Source organism: Xiphophorus maculatus, chromosome 12 (assembly GCF_002775205.1).
Source record: "Xiphophorus maculatus strain JP 163 A chromosome 12, X_maculatus-5.0-male, whole genome shotgun sequence".
Lineage (NCBI taxonomy): Eukaryota > Metazoa > Chordata > Actinopteri > Cyprinodontiformes > Poeciliidae > Xiphophorus > Xiphophorus maculatus.
Window position 1 is genome coordinate 2035889 of NC_036454.1, and position 18571 is coordinate 2054459.

General features: G+C 43.3%; 3 protein-coding genes across 3 annotated transcripts; 2 read left to right on the top strand and 1 right to left on the bottom strand.

The window, feature by feature from the left end:
* Nucleotides 1-1073: 1073 nt before the first annotated feature.
* On the bottom strand, nucleotides 1074-4748 carry srp19 (signal recognition particle 19). The gene is made up of 5 exons (XM_005809718.3): nucleotides 4548-4748; nucleotides 3272-3347; nucleotides 3121-3192; nucleotides 2919-3027; nucleotides 1074-1978 (listed from the first exon to the last, which is right to left on the bottom strand). Exons 1-5 carry the CDS (start codon nucleotides 4583-4585, stop codon nucleotides 1848-1850), a joined length of 426 nt encoding a protein of 141 aa, XP_005809775.1. The 5' UTR covers nucleotides 4586-4748; the 3' UTR covers nucleotides 1074-1847.
* Nucleotides 4749-5531: 783 nt separating this feature from the next.
* On the top strand, nucleotides 5532-13598 carry ppp2cb (protein phosphatase 2 catalytic subunit beta). The gene is made up of 8 exons (XM_023343504.1): nucleotides 5532-5917; nucleotides 9446-9484; nucleotides 10986-11156; nucleotides 11663-11836; nucleotides 11924-12013; nucleotides 12082-12243; nucleotides 12433-12551; nucleotides 12909-13598. Exons 1-8 carry the CDS (start codon nucleotides 5816-5818, stop codon nucleotides 12979-12981), a joined length of 930 nt encoding a protein of 309 aa, XP_023199272.1. The 5' UTR covers nucleotides 5532-5815; the 3' UTR covers nucleotides 12982-13598.
* Nucleotides 13599-14699: 1101 nt separating this feature from the next.
* Nucleotides 14700-18377, top strand: LOC102237812 (uncharacterized protein FLJ26957 homolog). Its single transcript, XM_014472775.2, has 3 exons — nucleotides 14700-14803; nucleotides 15930-16480; nucleotides 17402-18377. The coding sequence occupies exons 2-3, from the start codon at nucleotides 16010-16012 to the stop codon at nucleotides 17603-17605; spliced, it is 675 nt and encodes a 224-aa protein (XP_014328261.1). The 5' UTR covers nucleotides 14700-14803; nucleotides 15930-16009; the 3' UTR covers nucleotides 17606-18377.
* The last annotated feature ends 194 nt before the right edge of the window (nucleotides 18378-18571 follow it).

Consider the following 18571-nt stretch of genomic DNA (forward strand, 5'->3'; position numbering starts at 1 on the left):
CTCAGTCTGGTATTTCACAGCTTCAGTCATCGCTGAATCTGCCAGGAACTTCCGGACGTTTCCTTTGACCCTCATGGCTCTGAACATGAAGAACAAGAGGTTCTGGTTCGACCCAAAGTACATCACCATGGCTGATGGGGGAACCTGGCTGAACAAGCCGCTGCGGGGCTTCAGCGGCTCGGCGGAGGGATACCCGGAGAAACTCGCCGAGCTGCTGGGGAGAGAGTACATGGTGATGAGAACCTGGCAGCAGACTACAGTGAAGAACCAGCAGGGGGCGGACGAGTTCACGGTCATGGCTGAAGCTGCACAGCAGCTCAATGTGCTGGCAGAGCAGGAGAGGAATGAGTTCATAAAGGATTGCAGAGAATTTGTTGTTGATGTGAAGAACCAGCAGAATCTCCCATCAGCGTCCGGCAGCTTCAGCACCAACGAGCAGAGAGAAGGTCCAGCATTCAGCCTGGAGGTCAATAAATGACCAGAAATATCATCAAACTGCTGCGGGGTTCAGTTACTGTCAGCATTAATATTTTATATTTAATGTTAACACATGATGACGCCTGTCGTTTAAACTCTGGAGGAGCTGAAAGTTTCACCGTTTTAATAAAAAGCTTTGATTCATTTCGTCACGTCAGTTTTTAATCTGACTAAAGTTTCTGTCTTCATCTGTAACAGCTGAAATTAAACCATTTTCTGTCTCCAGTTCTCAATTACAACATTAATATTTAATATTCATCTTTAAATATTCACCAATAGTTATTTTTTTATGATTTCATGTTTAATTCTGCAGCCATAAATCTTCTAAACACTGAATTATATTGTACTGAAAATTGATTAGATGTTTATTTACCTCATAAAATACAAAAACATTTTTGCTGTAAGAAAAACTATATTAAAATCTGTTCATGTTGAAGTTAACGTTACGGCTCTGTAACACCAGCTGTTATTATTTATGGCTCTGAATCTGGACTGAGTTTCTGATCACAGTGAGAAATTTTAATAATATTGAAAAAGGTCAAAATAAATAGATGAAATGTGGAGAAAGTACAAAAAAATCATGTTTAACGTCTGAATAACTGGAAAAGGAAGTACTTTTATTTTGATATTTCCAACAAGAAGCGTTCCCGTAATATTGCAGCTAGCTTAGCAGTGAGAGGTCAGAGGTCAAGTATGTTTGTCAGAGTTAAAGCAGCGTTCAATTCAGTGGTCGTTATTATAAAGCTACAGCAAACATGAACTGATTCTTGTTCTCCGTTAACATCCCATAATAGTCCACCAGCAAATTTACAACAGAACGGCCTAGTCAAAGTCTTTAATGTTTGCATTTTTTTAAATTATTATTTTAGGTCAGTTTTTGTTCGGCAGTTTCAAACTGTTTTACTGAAATTTAAAGTTTTTTGTTATTTTTGAGATTTAAACAACAGAAAACTTTAAATTTCCTGTTTGTAAAAATGAACAGAAATTTTCATAGAAATGAAAAACATCTGAACTTCGGCTGACGGTCAGTTAAAGGTTCAGGTCGTCTTTCTGTAGCAAACGAGGAAACAGTGAAGCTCAAACAAACAAAAATTAAAAAGATGTTTGGCTGAAACCAGGAGATGAAATGAAACGTTTGTTTAAAGATTCATAACAAAAACGTTTTATTCTGCTTCTACTAAAGAACTGAAATCTGCTGCATGATAAACATCCAGCGTATAGTTAAAGATGGAACTATGAATATTTAACAGATAAATTCTGCAGAAGATTTTAAACGTCCAGGAAAATGAAAACAAGCAGCTGGAGCTTCAGGATTTAGTTCAGTCCGACGTCCAACTCAGATTCAACCTCAAGAAGAAGAAAGTTTGAGGTCATTTCTTCTTCTTCTTGCTCTTCTTGCCGCCCTCGCCCTGCTGGGCGCTGCTGTCACTTCCTCCGCTCTTCTGGGTTCGAGTCTTTAGCTTGGGGATCATCTCAGCGACGTAGAACATCACGTCCTTCCCTGGAGAGAAGAACCGGACATCCTCTGGTTACGTTTGAACCGAACCGTTCCCGGGTCGGTCCTGTTCTGGTTCTGGTTCTGCTGCAGAAAATCATTACTGAAAACTTTACATCCAGTCCTGCATCTAAAGGCTGGAGAGTAAAAACCAGAATGAGGACAGAAACCAGGACGGATCAGAAAATAAAAGTCATGATGCTAATTAACTTAGCATCATTAACTGCACCTTGAATTGCCTTACCTTAGCAGAACCAACTTTTAGTTAGCGCTTTAGCAATAGCTTTAGCACAGCTAATGTTTCTGATTAGTGCTTTAGCGTTAGCGCAGCAGCCGGGTTCTGATCAGAACCAGCAGCCGGGTTCTGATCACGGTCTGGGTTTGGGATGTTCTCCAGATGTTAGAGGAACATCTGCCTGAGACACGGCGGTCGCTTCTCACCAAGACGATTTAAAACCGCATTGGCTGAGGAAGAGGAGGAGGCTGAGGAAGAGGAGGAGGCTGAGGGAGAGGAGGAGGCTGAGGAAGAGGAGGAGGCTGAGGAAGAGGAGGAAGCTGAGGAAGAGGAGGAAGCTGAGGAAGAGGAGGAGGCTGAAGAAGAGGAGGAGGCTGAAGAAGAGGAGGAGGCTGAAGAAGAGGAGGAAGCTGAGGAAGAGGAGGAGGCTGAGGGAGAGGAGGAGGCTGAGGAAGAGGAGGAAGCTGAGGAAGAGGAGGAGGCTGAAGAAGAGGAGGAGGCTGAAGAAGAGGAGAAAGCTGAGGAAGAGGAGGGTCCAGCTGCTGGACAGAACCAGAGGCCGAAGGAGAGATTAGGGACCAGAAGCGTTCTCTGATGGATGGAAGAAGTTCTCCTGTCGGGTTCTGGACGTTTTGAAAACCTTTCAGAGTTTTAGCTTCTGAGCTGCAGGAGAGGAAAAACCAGGAGAAGCGCCACCTGCTGGAAACTTACGGGATCTGAACTTGTCCTGACACAGACTGCCGTCCGTCTGCTTCAGCTGGACTCTGACCCGACCTCTGAACTGGACGTCCCGGTTCCACTCCCTGGGATGCATCTTGTTCTGGAAGACAAACGGAACCAGAACAGAACCAGGACGGATCAGGCGCCGTGTTTGGACCCGGGAGCATCTGTGAGGGATGCGGTCGGGTTCTACCTCCACGTAGACGTTCATCCCTGCAGCTGTCAAAACGTCACGGATCTCTGCGCAGGACGGGTTCTCCACCGCCTGGAGACAAAACAGGAGCAGCTGGGTCGATACCGGGTCGGCGCCTCAGCTGCCCCGACATAAAGACAGAAAGACAAACCTTCTCTGTGGGGATCCTGCGTCCCTCAGCCAGCGTCTTCTTGCTGTTGATGTAGATGGGATAGACGCAGATGAACCTGAAACACAGCAGATCAGATCAGGTCTGACATCAGCAGCTTCAACAGTAAGATTAAAAGATATTTACATTATAAAACCTTAAATTAATCCTAAAATCATTAACTCGGTTGATTTGTGTGACTTGCAGTGTTGCCCATGTTGTGGTTCAGGCTTCATGAAAACATTTAATCAAACTACAGTCAGTCCGACACACAGCAGCTCTGATTTGTTCCAAATACACAAATTAATCAACCAAGTTTTGGCTTTTTTAGAAATATTGCATCTAAGATACCAAATAATCAACTTTTATTTAGCCAAGCTTCAATACAAGACTTTAAAAAGTTGTTTTACTCTTTGCCCAAGCAACAGGAATGCTGGACAAACGACTGGAACTCACTTCCTTCATCTGTTTTAATGTAACTATTTTTTTAAAGAGCCCTGCTTAATTATTTAATCATGACCTTTAATTTTAACATATTGATCGCATCGCGACTAAATCAGGTCGTCTGACTGAAGCGAAATAAAGCAGGTCCAATTATAAAACCCTGAGGCACCCCACTGTATAAATATATAAAAATATATACAAACAGCCCAAATCATCAGTAAAACATTAAATATAAGATATTTTATCACTTTTTACCAGAACTAAATAAAGCATTTCTGTTTAGTTGTTTAATACATTTTAATTCAGTGAAGTTTTCCACAGCAGATCCTGTTGGATGGAAACACGAGAGAAACTTTATATAGTTAAATCAAAACCTTAAAGCCTCTAAACGCTACAGTGAATTCAGAGAGAAAAACCTGGAGGTTCAAACAGACTTCCTGAAGGAAAAGGGAAATACTTCATTCAACTTTTAACAATTATCTCACATTTAGAAGAAGATAAGTTTGAAATTCAGAGTAACATTGGAAGGATCTGTGGTTTTAGTCCTGAAACACAATAAAACGAAGAAGAGATAATACACGTCATGCTAAGGAGCTCAGAGCCAAGTCAAACTTTATGGAAAACCACCAGAGTTTGTATCATCTGTCAGCTAAAATCAGAAATAATGTGTGCCGAATTACAGAGAGACGTTTATATCAACCTGTTTGCAGAATTGGGAGCAATTATCTAATAAAGGCGACCATATTCTGTTGTTTTATTAAATCCATTGAGGTTTCTAGGAGGTTTCAGCTGGTTGAGGAGCTAGCTCCGTTAGCTTTAAGTGAGCTGAACTTACCTTTCTTTATCAGCGGGGTTTTCAGTCAGATGAGCCATAGTTGGAGTTAAAGCTACACCGACAACAGGACCGGTTTGACCTAAGCTCTCAACTCATTAAAGTCACGTAAAGAATAATAAATTATTCCATCAGCAGCTAGCTGCGGTAAGCACGCAGCGGACTGGAAGCTAATTCTTCTTCTTCAAGCTTAGTGTGGTCAGTGAGACACCCTGGCGGTTTCATACTGCCACCATGCGGCGACGTGGAAATTCACAACGGATTCCCACTTAACTTCAGAAATAGAGCGAGGATAAAAATAATGTTTCTCTCTTCTTATTTGTACACAAACTTGGTTGTTCTAATACTATTTTCTATCTGCTGAGACTGCTGCATCATTCTGAGTTAGTTAATTCAGGTGAATGTAGAGTTAACAGTAGCTATAATCACTGGACGTTTAGTGTTTTTTTTGTTTGTTTTTTTACAGTACAGTATATGTCCTTGGTATGTCTTTCAGTTGCACCTTTCCAGTGATAAATCTTGTGTTTTTTGGCTGAAATTTTTCATTTGACAAACAAACAAGTAGACAACCTTCGTTTACTATTTCTGGCCAAAACCCTTTCTTAAATCATTGAACAGGCTGTTCAGTCTTTTATTTCACGTCTGGATGATTGTAATTCACTTTATTTTGCCATAAGCTAGTTTTTACTAAGCTGTCTCCAAACCAGTTAAATGGTACTATTTAAAAAACAATTGTGAACACTTTGGTTAATCTAAAAGCTATTTTAAAGAGCTATGCAAATAAATTTCTGATTGTTATTATTATCATAGTGATATATTCAAAAGTAAAAACATATTTTTGCTTGAAAAGATACCTCGAAAACAATCGTTTTCCACTCCATAATGCAGCTCTACGTTGGCACCACCTAGCGCTCCTTTGCAGTTCACGCCCTCTCCACTTGGCGTCGCTGCTGAGTCGAATCTGCGCAATGCTAAAGTACCCGGATGTTATTGCAGCTAGCTCTTTTAGCCTCTGCGACGCCGCTCCGTTCTGCCGCATCGGGGACTTTCGATGCGTTTCGCTCCCGCAGCTCTCAGAAACAGTTTTTGATGTCGGGAAGTTAACACACCTGGTTTATAATGACAGAAGTGATCTGAAGGTGTCGATATTTTTCGGTGTAGTTGTTGAATTTGTTCGCTGTTTGGCGGGACTGGGTTTGGTATAACAATACGCGGAGCTGAAGCCAGGGGCTGAAACGCAAATTGGTTCAGTTTTTACCACAGCTGCCGTCATGGAGGATAAAACTTTTACTAAAGAGTTAGACCAGTGGATTGAGCAACTCAACGAGTGCAAGCAGCTGACAGAGAACCAAGTCCGGACGCTTTGTGAGAAGGTAGGTACTCCCGTCTGATTCCACTGACCTCCATTTCATAGTAGGCCCCAGCGGCTCGGTCTAATTCCTGGAAAGGCAGTAACGTTGAGGGTTTTTGGCCCAGTTTTGGAGCCGCCACACGGAGCTCGACGGTGTTTGTGTGCCGTGTTGAAGGTAAATCACAGCCAGTCTTTCAGGTTTTCTAGGTAAAAGTGTATTTGTGAAGATATTTATGAAACCACAAATTAAAAACTGACGGGCCGAAAATGCGCACCTTGGTTACCCATCAAATAGACGCAGCCCATTTTACCGTCCGTTAATTAAACCAACTAGATTTTCCCTTTCCTTATCTGCTGAAACGCCCTTATTTCCAGTATGTATTGGTTTTAGAAGCTAAGTGACCAGCGGATCGGTTAATGTGACGCCGCACTGCTCTCCACCGCACCCTCCCCGGATCGATCAGAGGTTTTATTGCATAAAGCTGTCCGGCCTCCCAGACTTTAGACGGCTCCACACGGTTGCTGCAACAGAAATAAATTTGGAGCCGCTCAGCTCTGAATCATCGTCTTTATGAATCCCTGCAATAAACCCCAACATACCGATTTCTGAAAAGTGGCAGGATGTTTCTGGCTGTCAATCCATGAATGATGGACATCAGGAAACGGTCAGCTGCGCTGGTTGAAGGAGGAACAGGCCAGATATAAAATCTGGAGTTTTATTCCAGGGAAAATAAAACATTTACTACTTCATATTTAAAAGATTTACGGTATAAAGCTAAACTCGGTAGTTTTACAACAACTTTAAGCAATATTTCATCATATTTCCACCATGATGTCATAGTTTCAGTTGAACTTCATGGGATTGATCAAATGATGGGATCTGGTCTATTAAAGGGGAAACCTGAATAATGAAGAGCTGCAGATTTTATCTAGAGGCTTATTGTAGTTATTAGGCTTTTTCACTAATTATTAAAATTACTTCTGTATGTAATACTTATTGTACTCCAACTCAACTTGAATAGTTAAATCAGTCATAATTCATTGTGTGAATTGCTGCTTTGACTACAACTGTTTTTAAAATCAAGTTTCCCCTGATCAGTTATCTGTACTGGTTAATTAAAGTTTCATTAATGGTAGAACTAGTTGGTGTTGCGTTCTCTGCATCTTTATTGGCAGGAACATAAATCGAATAAATGATTTCGAATAAGGAATTAGACCGAGCCGCTGGGGCCTACTATGAATCGTTTGCATTTTCCACAAACAGGAAATGCTTTGCTGTTTTTGGTTTCCAAGGAAACGGCAAACTCTCCTCTATTCATGGATTTCTCTGGGAAATCAAATTTATTCACATTAATTTTTAAAACACTAGAGAGAAACTGCAGCTGGTGAAGCTAAAGAGTCCAAATGCAACTCTTGACGTGCTATTGGCTGGCGTCAGTCGTTTCCTTGGTGCTGATTGGCTGAACCGCGACGAGCCGCTGTCAGGCTGTAGATGTTAGCTTCTGCTGCAGAGCAAAGACTGTTTCCAGTCTTTCCAGGAGTGCATCGATTTATCAGCCAGCCAATTTATTGGTACTGATTTCCTTAATTTTGGCGGATCGGTGTGAAGTTGATCTTATCCACTGGTGTTATCAACCTCAGCAATGGTCTAAAAATCAAGCGCTGTGCTTTTCTTTTCTCCCGTGAGAGAAGTTTGACTGACAAACCGACCGACCAGGTCACGTCTGCACACTTACAGCTGACAATAGTCTCCCCATTGTTGCCAATTCATCAACTTTCTTGATATATTGAGCAACATTTCAGACAAAAAATATGGTATCAGCCAAAATCATAATTGGTAAGTTAGGTTTTTTAAAAGATCAGTAATCTGCTATCGGCCAGAAAACTGCAGTTGATGCAGCCCTATTATTAATACATATTATAGTAGATTTGGAGTTTGAACTTTTAAAAGTCATGTTTAGGGGTCCAGCAGATTTTGCTATTCCTAAAAATGATTTAATGTTGACAACAAACTCATGAGTGAAGTGAGAAGTTTAGAATAACAGAACCATGTTTTATCTGGAGATAATAACTGCTCCTCCATCTATGGAAAAGAAACAGATGAGAAAAAATATATTTCTGTTTTTGTTAAAAGTTTATTGAAAACATTAAAGAACAAAGAAATTCGTATCTGATCCATCTCTGATGCTGGAGCAGCTTCCAGTTCCGTTTAATACAGACCTACGTGAAACAGATCTGTTATCAGACTGAACATGAACCAGGAGGCGGCGGCCATGTTGGACTGACACTGAGCCGCTCTGCAGAACCACTCCCATCCAGTCTTATTATTTTAATAACCAGAAATATGATCAACTATAATAATCTCTGATCATCTCTGATGGTCTCGGCTCGTTCCTGTTGGGTTTCCAGGCCTAAAGGTCAGTTGAGGAGTTATTATTTACACATTCATATGTAAATAATAACAGTCTGAAAACATCAAACCTGCAGAGAAAACCATGTTTCTCCTCTAAACACCAGCAGGTATCAGAACCAGTTTTACTATAGTTCTATAGTTAATAACTGATCTATGGATCACATGCTTTTTCAGAACTGTTTATGAACCAGAACCTCTGAGTAGTTTATAAAACATCAAATGGTTCTGAAAGTGAAGATGAGGTAAAATATGTTCCTGTTTTATTAAAGTCATATCAGTGTTGGTAAACCAGCCGACACGTTTCCTCATATTCAGTTAAAAACATCCAGTCTTGGTTGCCAAGGCAACAGCTGCTCAGTCTGACGACTGAGGGTTTATTTCCCATAAAAACTTGAAGCAAATTAAAAATCTTTTTTTTTTTTAAAATAAATAAAGATTCTCAGAGAGGGAAGGTGGTTCTGTTCTGACCCGTCCCGGAACAGAACCTCGGCTCTGATCCGATCCGACCCGGAACAGCTCTGGAGGGAGAATAAAACGTTCATCAGCTAAACTGTAAATAATTCCTTTTATTCCCCTAAATTAGTCAAACAGAGAATGAAGGAAAATGAATCTAATGGATCTCAGTCTGCAGCAGCCCTGCGTTTATTATGGGATGTTTGACCAGCTCCAGTACAACCTGACTGACTGATCGGCCAATCAGACGCTTTGTCAGCCATGTTTGTTTTGGTCTGAGGCTCAGGAAAGCCGACTGTCATTCTCATGATGCAGCGTTTAATACATAGGTTAGAAAATAAATCATTATTATTAATTATGAGTCAATAATATCAGTCTGTTTATGCTGGTTAGTTGTGGCGGTCATAATAATATTTAATATTTCATCATCATTTGCAAACAAAGCTTCATGGAGGTTTCCTGACCCCAGCAGCCTCTCAGGTCGTGACCTTTAACCTTTCCTCTGCCGCTGTTCCTATAAAAATCGGATTATTCAGGCTCTACTGGACCAGCTTTATGTCCTCCATTGGTGGTTTCCATGGAAACTGGTCGGTTCTGACCCTGGAGCTGAAGGATGTGATGAAGTTGTGATTGGTCCATATCCTGATATTGATTATTGATCTGCTGATTGTGTTTTTCTTTCAGGCGAAGGAGATTCTGACCAAGGAGTCTAACGTCCAGGAAGTGAGTTAATTTCTCTGAACCGGTTCTGGTCACAGTGACCCACACAGGTCGGGACAGAACCACCATGGGTCCAGCCTCTGAAACATGAATTACTAATCTATTGATCCAAACGGTGGTGACCAATCAGAACTCAGCAAACAGACTCCACCACAGAGGAAGAAATGCTGGAGGACGGGTTGGTGAGGTTCTGGTTCCGAACCGGGTCCACTAACCCGGTCCTCACCCAGCTGGTCCTGTTCCCAGAGAACAACAGGATGTGGTTCCACCTGTAAAGCAGTGCAGCAGTGACATCACTTCCTGTTGGGGGTCAAAGTTGAACTGATTAAAATTCCAGATTTATTCTAAATAATTTTTTTATTTCCGTTTATTGATTCGGATAAAATATTTAAATCATTTATAGATTAATTTCTGCCAGTAAACATCCTGGAGTTTCTGTCTCAGTCCAGATGAACAGCTTATGTTGGTTCTGGTTCTGGACCGACTGCGGTACCAGATGGTACCAGATCAGGTTCTGGAGCCTCCGGTCTCCCTGTTGCTTTAATGTTCTACCACATGTTGTCCTTCCACTAAGTTTTCCCAGGCTATATGATGCTCTGGATTCTGTTGATCCTGACTGGATTGAACAGAACCAGAACCTATCAAACATATTTTATTTCTCTGATGTCACTTTTCTGTTTCTGAGAAACATTTTAGTTTTTCTGACTGAAATCGACATTTTTAACGTGTTCCGTCCGTTTCCTTGGAGACGGGACAGCGGTCCATTAAATGTTCTGGTAGAACCCGACTGCTCTGGATTCAGGCAGGAATAAGGGTGGTGTGTCTGGGAATTACTCCCCCTGCAGGAAGGACGTAGAACTACATCTGATACTGTCTCTAAAATTAAACATGAATAATTTTTAATGTTTATGAAAAACATATCAGACTTTAGTTTGAGTGCAGAAATGATCTGAACTTGGTTTAAAACTAGGAAATAATCTGAATGATAAATTGATTATTGAAATAATTTAGTAATCTAAATTCACATTAGGCAATATGTTTTCTTATTGACAAAGGAAATTAAATTATTAGTTCATTCTCATCTTTTAATATATTTCTAATATTGTCTAAAAAGGCCTAATTGGTTAAATGAAAAATCTGCAGAATGTATCAGATTTTAAATCTGAATGATTCACTGCAGATCTATTGAAAACTGAATTAAATGAATAATATTTTACTGCATTTAAAACCTTGTTGGGTTTGGGTCTTATCTGGTTCTGTTCTGGAAGTTTGAACAGCTGGAAAATTGAACAAGATGAAGAAGAATCAGCTGATTTATGTAGTTTTAATATTAAACATCTGAATCTCCAGCGTCTTTTTCACTGTTGATCCGTAAAGCCGCCGATTGTCCTGGTTTCTGTAGAAGTGGGAGGCGGCCATGTTTCCCAGGTTGTTGTGTCTGATGGTGGGAGGCGGCCATGTTTCCCAGGTTGTGTCTAACGCTCCGCCCCCGCTCCCTCTCCAGGTGCGATGCCCGGTGACGGTGTGCGGCGACGTTCACGGTCAGTTCCACGACCTGATGGAGCTGTTTAAGATCGGAGGGAAGTCTCCCGACACAAACTACCTGTTCATGGGCGACTATGTGGACAGAGGATACTATTCTGTGGAGACGGTCACCCTGCTGGTCACGTTAAAGGTAACACCCCCTGCTGAGCGGAGGTCGTGCTGTTCCTGTAAAACAGTGGTCTCCAACCCCCGGTCCATGGACCAATTGGTACCGGGCCACGCGAGAAATAATTAAATATTTCCGTGTTATGTATTGAGTCTGGAGGATCTTTTATTTTGAAAATCCTTTAACCGGATTCTGTTGGTTACGTCTTGGGCGGCAACATTGAGCCCACAAACAGCATCGGTTTCGGTCTCCTCCCTACCCCACCCCCCACCCCGGTCCGCAGCAAATTTGCGAAGTCTTAACCGGTCCGCGGTACTAAAAAGGTTGGGGACCACTGCTGTAAACTGTTCAGAGTCCATAGGAAGTGATGTCAGACAGGAAGAGCAGCTGCTGGTGACCTCAGAATTGTTGATTCGTTGTCCAGACTGCTTCCTGGATCACAATCACAGCCTGAGGCTCTGATGCGTTCATTGAGCAGGAACAGAGTCGGGTTTTTCAGTGTTTGACCTCCGGCTGGCCTCGTCCTCCAGGTGCGCTTCCCGGAGCGGATCACCATCCTGCGGGGGAACCACGAGTCGCGGCAGATCACTCAGGTCTACGGCTTCTACGACGAGTGCCTGAGGAAATACGGCAACGCCAACGTCTGGAAGTACTTCACAGACCTGTTCGACTACCTGCCGCTCACCGCGCTGGTGGACGGCCAGGTGAGGGCGCCGGTGATGGGGGGCAGGGGCACCAGCAGGGGGCGCTGTGGTGTTAGCCTAAAGCTAATGTGTTCCTGACTGTTCCAGATCTTCTGTCTCCATGGAGGCCTGTCTCCGTCCATTGACACTCTGGACCACATACGAGCCCTGGACCGCCTGCAGGAGGTCCCACATGAGGTACGCGTGCCCCCTGTTTGCCCCCCCCTGCCTCCTGTCTGCCCCCTGTAACTGTTGGTGTCCCTCAGGGCCCCATGTGCGACCTGCTGTGGTCCGACCCGGACGACCGTGGCGGGTGGGGCATCTCCCCCCGCGGCGCCGGCTACACCTTCGGTCAGGACATCTCAGAGACGTTCAACCACGCCAACGGCCTCACGCTGGTGTCCCGCGCCCATCAGCTGGTCATGGAGGTAATGGGCCACCATGGCAACCACACTACTTAATATTGTTAAGCAGATGTTCTGTGAACGACGTTACGTTTTGTTTGGTCGGATTAAATCATGGAGTGGAAGTGAAACGTCCAGAACATCAGAGATCTGAGCGTTAGAGCTGAGAACGATGCGTTCAGGGTCTGACTCTGCTCTGTCTCCGTCCATCAGGGCTACAACTGGGGCCACGACAAGAACGTGGTGACCATCTTCAGTGCTCCCAACTACTGCTATCGCTGTGGCAACCAGGCGGCCATCATGGAACTGGACGACACCCTCAAATACTCTTTGTGAGTCGACCGAGTGAAGAGCTGCAGGAAGTTCACTTATTCATCACTGAAACTATTATTTATCTGCATTCTAATGAATTTCTAATGTATAAAATAAGATTATTTAATGTGCCAATTATTTTTATCCAAAAAATTGATCATATCCCAATAATCAATTACTAAAATAATCAACTGCAGGCCTAATATTCAGTCATTTCACCTCTGAGACAGAAATTTTTATGATTATTTTATTTTTATTCTAATAAATTTTCAGGGTTTTTAACTTTATTTTTTGCATATTTTAATGAACTGAATGTTTTAGTTTTGTTTCACCTGACTTCCTGTCAGCTGATCGTAACTGAATGTTTTCGTCCTCAGCCTGCAGTTTGACCCCGCCCCTCGCCGCGGTGAGCCTCACGTGACCAGACGCACTCCTGACTACTTCCTGTGAATGTCCCGCCCCTTCCTGTCCGTCATCCACGAACAGCCCCGCCCCCACACACACACCCCTTTCTCACCCCCACCCCTTCTCATTTTGGATGGAAAGAAGTTATTAATATTTCTGATGATGATGATGATGTTTCTGTACCAGGAAGATCCTGATTGGCTGATAAATTTTAAGCTCACAGAGAAGCGACCTCCTCTGCAGCCGTGTTGTCGTTATGCTGTCATTAATGCTGTGCTTCTGGGGAGAAAAACACCTAAACTATCATCTATTTTAGTTTTTCCTTTTCCTTTCTTACATGTCTGAGCAAAACAAGATAATAAAACGACCGTCGTGGACCAAATGTGCCATATTCAGATCCTTTTACAACATCGCAGGTTTCTTTTCTTCTTCTTTTTTACACCTCTCTATAACCCGACATGACGTCACCACACATCTGATGGCAAATGTGCTTTTTTTCTTTTGCAACATTTTAAGATTTAAAGATATAGGAACAAAAAAGTTTGCTTCAAGTAGTCCAGCTGTCAGTTTTAGGTGTCCAGGCTGCAGCCGGTGGTCATCTCAGCAACTATATTACTGTAAGACAACAGACGTATGAAATAAAATGTCCTATTGACAAACTACTGCAGCCTCCGTCTCTTCTGCTCCCGCTGCCCTGCGGTTGCTACAAACTACAGATTCTGCTTCATGGAGCTCAACTGTTCTCAGCATTGAACTAAGGAAAAACCTCCAGTAGCAGTCAGTGATGCAGTGATTCCTCTGACTGAAGACTTGCTGTATCCTTCCAGCTGCACAGCATCCAGAACCAGAGGGAATAAATATCCAAACGGCAACGCTTCAACCAGAACGAGAACAAATCAGAACCAACCTGCTGCCACCAGGGCGGCGCTGTCCTACAGTCTACAACAGTGGTCCCCAACCACCGTTCCGCGGACCAATTGGTACCGGGCCGCGCAAGAAATAATGAACTACTTCCAGATCTTTTATTTTGAAAATCCTAAATGTCTTGCGCGTCAAAATTCAGCCAACATGCAGCAGAATGAGTAACAAAACAGCATCGGAGTGCTGCGCGCGACCAAAAGGTTGGGGACCGCTGGTCTAGAATTAGTAACTGGTTGTGTTGGGAGCATTTTCACTGGCACTGGTAAGAGGCGTAGCTGATTGTTGGAACTTTAATGTTAACTGAACACCAACCAGAGCGGACATGGCTGCTATATCTGAGCCGCTTCCACAAACTGCTGCCATGTTTTTAGAGCCAAACTGGATTACAGAGTCCAGATGGTCTGTCAGTGGAGACAACAGGTGTACCAGCAGCAAAGTGAAACAAAGGTAACATTAATGGGTTTTTTATTTTAAATAAAACGAATAGTAAGAGATTTTATAAAATAAGTTACAAATACTACACCTACTAAAAATAGCATACTTGGAAAAGAGTAAGCATATTTAAAAGAATTTTATTGAAAGTTAAACTAATAAAATGCCTGTGTTTTAGTCTCTCCCTGGTTTAACACACCTGGATCAAATGATGGCTCGTTAGAGGCCTAAGAAGATCACTGACCTGCTGAAAAGGTTGTTTTTTTTACCACCAGGGAAAGAACTAAAACGTGCAGGATGCCGGCCCTCGAAGACCGACTTTGGGGACCCCTGAACCTGTTTTCGTAGGTTATTTACCTACCTCTTTTGCCTTTCCCAACATGGCGGCCCCGTTGAGATAAGCAGATTTCCGGTGAAGCTGCTGGAATACGGAAAACTCGCGAGATTTCCCATGAAGCAACGTCAACTTTCATGAAGGCGTCGGTTGTTCGTGTCTAGAGTCCAAGTTGATCTGGTGTGTATGAAAATAAAAGATGTCTGCTCTGTTTCTGTAGCAGCTTAGCTTCATGTTTACTGTTTTTAGCTCGTATGAAAGTTGTTCCTGAGCCAATAATAATCTGTTAGCAAGCTAACGGCTAAACAAGCTATAAACATTAGCTTTCAGAGTTGCTGTTTTTACAACTGTTTACATTTATTATTAATGTTTCCAGCTGAAAATCAGTTCTACTCCAACATTAGAAATATTGAGTTATGGGAATCCATTAAAGTTAGCTCCTGGTACTTTAGCCGCTGTAACCACAGAGACTAGAAAGGATCATCTGCTGTGTGTTTAGTTCTAGTTTATTGTTGTTTTTTCTTCCTTTTTTAATCCACTATATTCACAAAAATATCCCAGTTTTTTTCGTGAACACCTACGTTTTAGATTATCTGTGCTACAAGACCTTTCTCATGCAGCTTTATTTTTGAAATATTGACTGTCGATATATACCCTGACATTACCCACCTCGGCCACAAGGTGGAGGACTTTTAACACAAGTGTGATGCTATGCTGCCCGTTTAGCCTTTAGCTTTTATTTCTGCATCAGCAGCAAACTGACCCTCCAGAATAAGAATAAAATAGAAGCTAAAATATTTTGTAAATCTTCTTTTTTTAAAAGTCGAGTTCATAGTAAATCAAATGGACTTAAAGTTTTATCACGATGTTTGACGGTAATAATTTGATAATGATAAAAGTGATGAAAAAACTACTATTTCTGGGTAGTTGTTTGACACGGTGCTCACACTCCCACAGGTACTGCTCTGGAAAAACACATTTAAATTTCCTTTGGGATCAATAAAATATTTTGAATTGATTGAATAACTATTTGTAATACGCTTCTTTATGACACAGAGAAGTTCGATCAGTGTCATTAAGCTGCTCAAAGTTTAATCACATTTTCAAATGAATAAACATTTATTGATATTTTTACTGAGTAAACAGTAAATGATTAAAGTAACAAACGGTCAGTTTGGGTGTTTCGAACATCATTAAATCAAAATTTTAATATACTACTAAATTTATTGTGATAAACGATGTGACAATGCCCGCCTCTAGCTTAGTGTTTTATGTGTGAACTAAAAGCGGCGGTGTGTTTCCTCAGCCTGGCTCTGTCTGAGCCGTCATGAGGAAGAGGAGGAAGAGGACCACCGTCCAGTCCGTCCTGTGACCCGGTCCCTCTGGATGGACCGTGTGGTTCTGCACTACCGGCCCGGCTCGGCGCTCCGCCTCTCCACCCTGCTGCAGCAGACCCAGAGGCTGCTGGAGCCGCTGGCCCTCCGGCCGCCGCCCGCTTTCAGACCCTGGTTCCCCTGCGGTGCCGCCCACTGCCGGGCCATCAGACCGGCCAAACCGCCGCCCCACATCAGCCCGGCAGGGGGCGTCCCCACAGAGAACCAGCCTGGGACTACGGACAGGACGCAGGACGCTCCCTGCCGTGTCCAACTCGTGGCACCCGGAACCGGTTCAGGGACGGAAAGAGAGGTCCCGGCGGTCCGGAGGTCCTGGAGCGTCTCCAGGCAGAGCGGAGTCCAGCTGCAGAGCCGCATGTCTCTGTCCTCACGTCTCCGTCGCCTGGTGTCCCTCCACCGGCTCCACCTGCGCCAGCGCGCCAAGTGGGTCATCACCCAGCAGAACTGCAGCAACCTGGACGAGGTGAGTGGCTGCAGGGGGCGGAGCTTCCACTGGACCTACTTCCTGTTTGTTCAGTTAGAGGGAAACACACAAACCCTCCAGATGTTCTGATCACCTGGATTCTTCCTGTCCAGGTGGGACAGCTGACATCAGGGACGGTTAGGCTCCTCCCACTGCGGCTGGGCCGTTAATCTGTCCACTTTTCTCTTTTTGAAGATTTAATTTTTGTAAAATCTGGATGTTTTTCACCATCTCACTCCTTGGGTTCGTTTAGGCGACATGAACCAACATCTGGTTTGATAAATGATTTTTACAGCTTCTGTTAATTTCAGGTCAACTCACACAAAGAATTATTAAAATAAGTCAATTTTTTTAAGATACGTTTTTAATAGTAATTTTGTTACGAAAAAAATTAATCTGGAAATTTGAATCTGAATTTGGAATAAAAAGAAAAGAGAGATTTTATTTTGAACCCCTTCTGCTTTGGTGTCCTCCACTCTGCCTGATCATAAATGAGACCCAGCAGATCAGAACCAGAACTCTGACCCAGCAGCCCAGAACCAGAACCAGAACTCTGACCCAGCAGATCAGAACCAGAACTCTGACCCAGCAGACCAGAACCAGAACTCTGGCCGGTTCGTTTCTGCTGGGATTCTGGATCTGTATCAGTTTTTTCCGCTGAGTTCATCATTTTGATCAGATTTCCGTCCACTCAGCGTTTTCCGTCTCTGTTTACGGTTACATCACCTTTGACCTTTGCTGCGTCAGGTGATCACTGAGGTCTGCTTCCTGGGCGATGGTTTTAGGTAATAAAATAAAAACCAGTCTTGATCCGACCCGTCCGTGTTTCCCTGCAGTGATCGTCACCAGGAAACATTTTCTGAAACTGATGATGATGATGATGAGCCTCGTCTTCCTCCGTCTGTCTGTCTGTCCCTCCAGGCGTGGCGCCGCCTGAGCCGCTCCGTCCGCCGCGCCGGGTTGCCGACCTGCAACGCCAACATCCAGCGGGAGCGGGCGGAGATCTGGGTGTTCTGTGACGTCCTGCACTGTGAGCAGGTGGGGCGCCACCTGAAGGACGAGCTGCGGCTGGCGGGTCGGATCCACCTGGCCGTCCACCGGCTGGGGAACATCTTCAGCATGTAGGCCGGGTCCGGCTGGACAGAACCACAGGAAACAACTAGCGGGGATAATTTGGCTTGATTAGCCTTGTTTAGCCTGGCATGCAAGGAAAAATAGGGACTCATTTTCTTCATTCATTCATTTGTGATGCCACGCCTTCATAATACATATTTAAGTAGCAAGATAAACATTTAGCCTGCAGCATAAATGGTTAACTTGTTAGCTAAACATGTAGAAGTATATTTAGCTTGCTAACTGATTATTAGTTAGCAAGCTAAATGTGCTACATGTTTAGTTACCAGGCTACATATTTAGAAGAGGAAGTGACTCACTGTGACATTTATAGATGAATGAATGATGTGGCTAAAATGAAGAAAGCCCCGTTTTTTCTCTCCATGACCGGATCAATAACCCAGATTATTGCTGTTGGTTATTGGTTATTGCCTTTACATGGTCGGGTTCAGTGAGTTGTGCTGGAGTTTGAAGCAGAACCAGAGATGAAGGAGTGTGAACCGGACCGGCACTGACTGGGGGGAAGGTGGAGATTTTTATGGATCCATGAATTTTACCTGGATGAATCGATGTTTCTGCTGAATAAATCCCTGAACTCTGATCAGTTTTATTTAAATAAATAAGCAGTTTCATCTCAGAAACTTCAGGCGGTCTTTGTTTCCTCCTGTATAAATATTTAAATGTTTTTAGAGAATCTGTTTACTATTAATGAGTTGAGTTGACATGTGGTTTGAATCTTATGATTTCTTCTGCATTTATTAATAAACTGTTCTTAACGGTTGCATTTTTGACTCCGCAGCTTGTTTTTCCATAAACAGCCTCTGCGGTGGCGGAAGCTGCACGCACAGCCCCGCATGATGTGCAGACAGTTTGTTCTGGAAAATCCGCAGCAGCAGTCACGTGATGCAGGAGTCTCCCAGTTTTCCTGACACAAATCACGCCCACGCAGCGGCTGTGGAAAGCCTAGGCTCAGTGAAC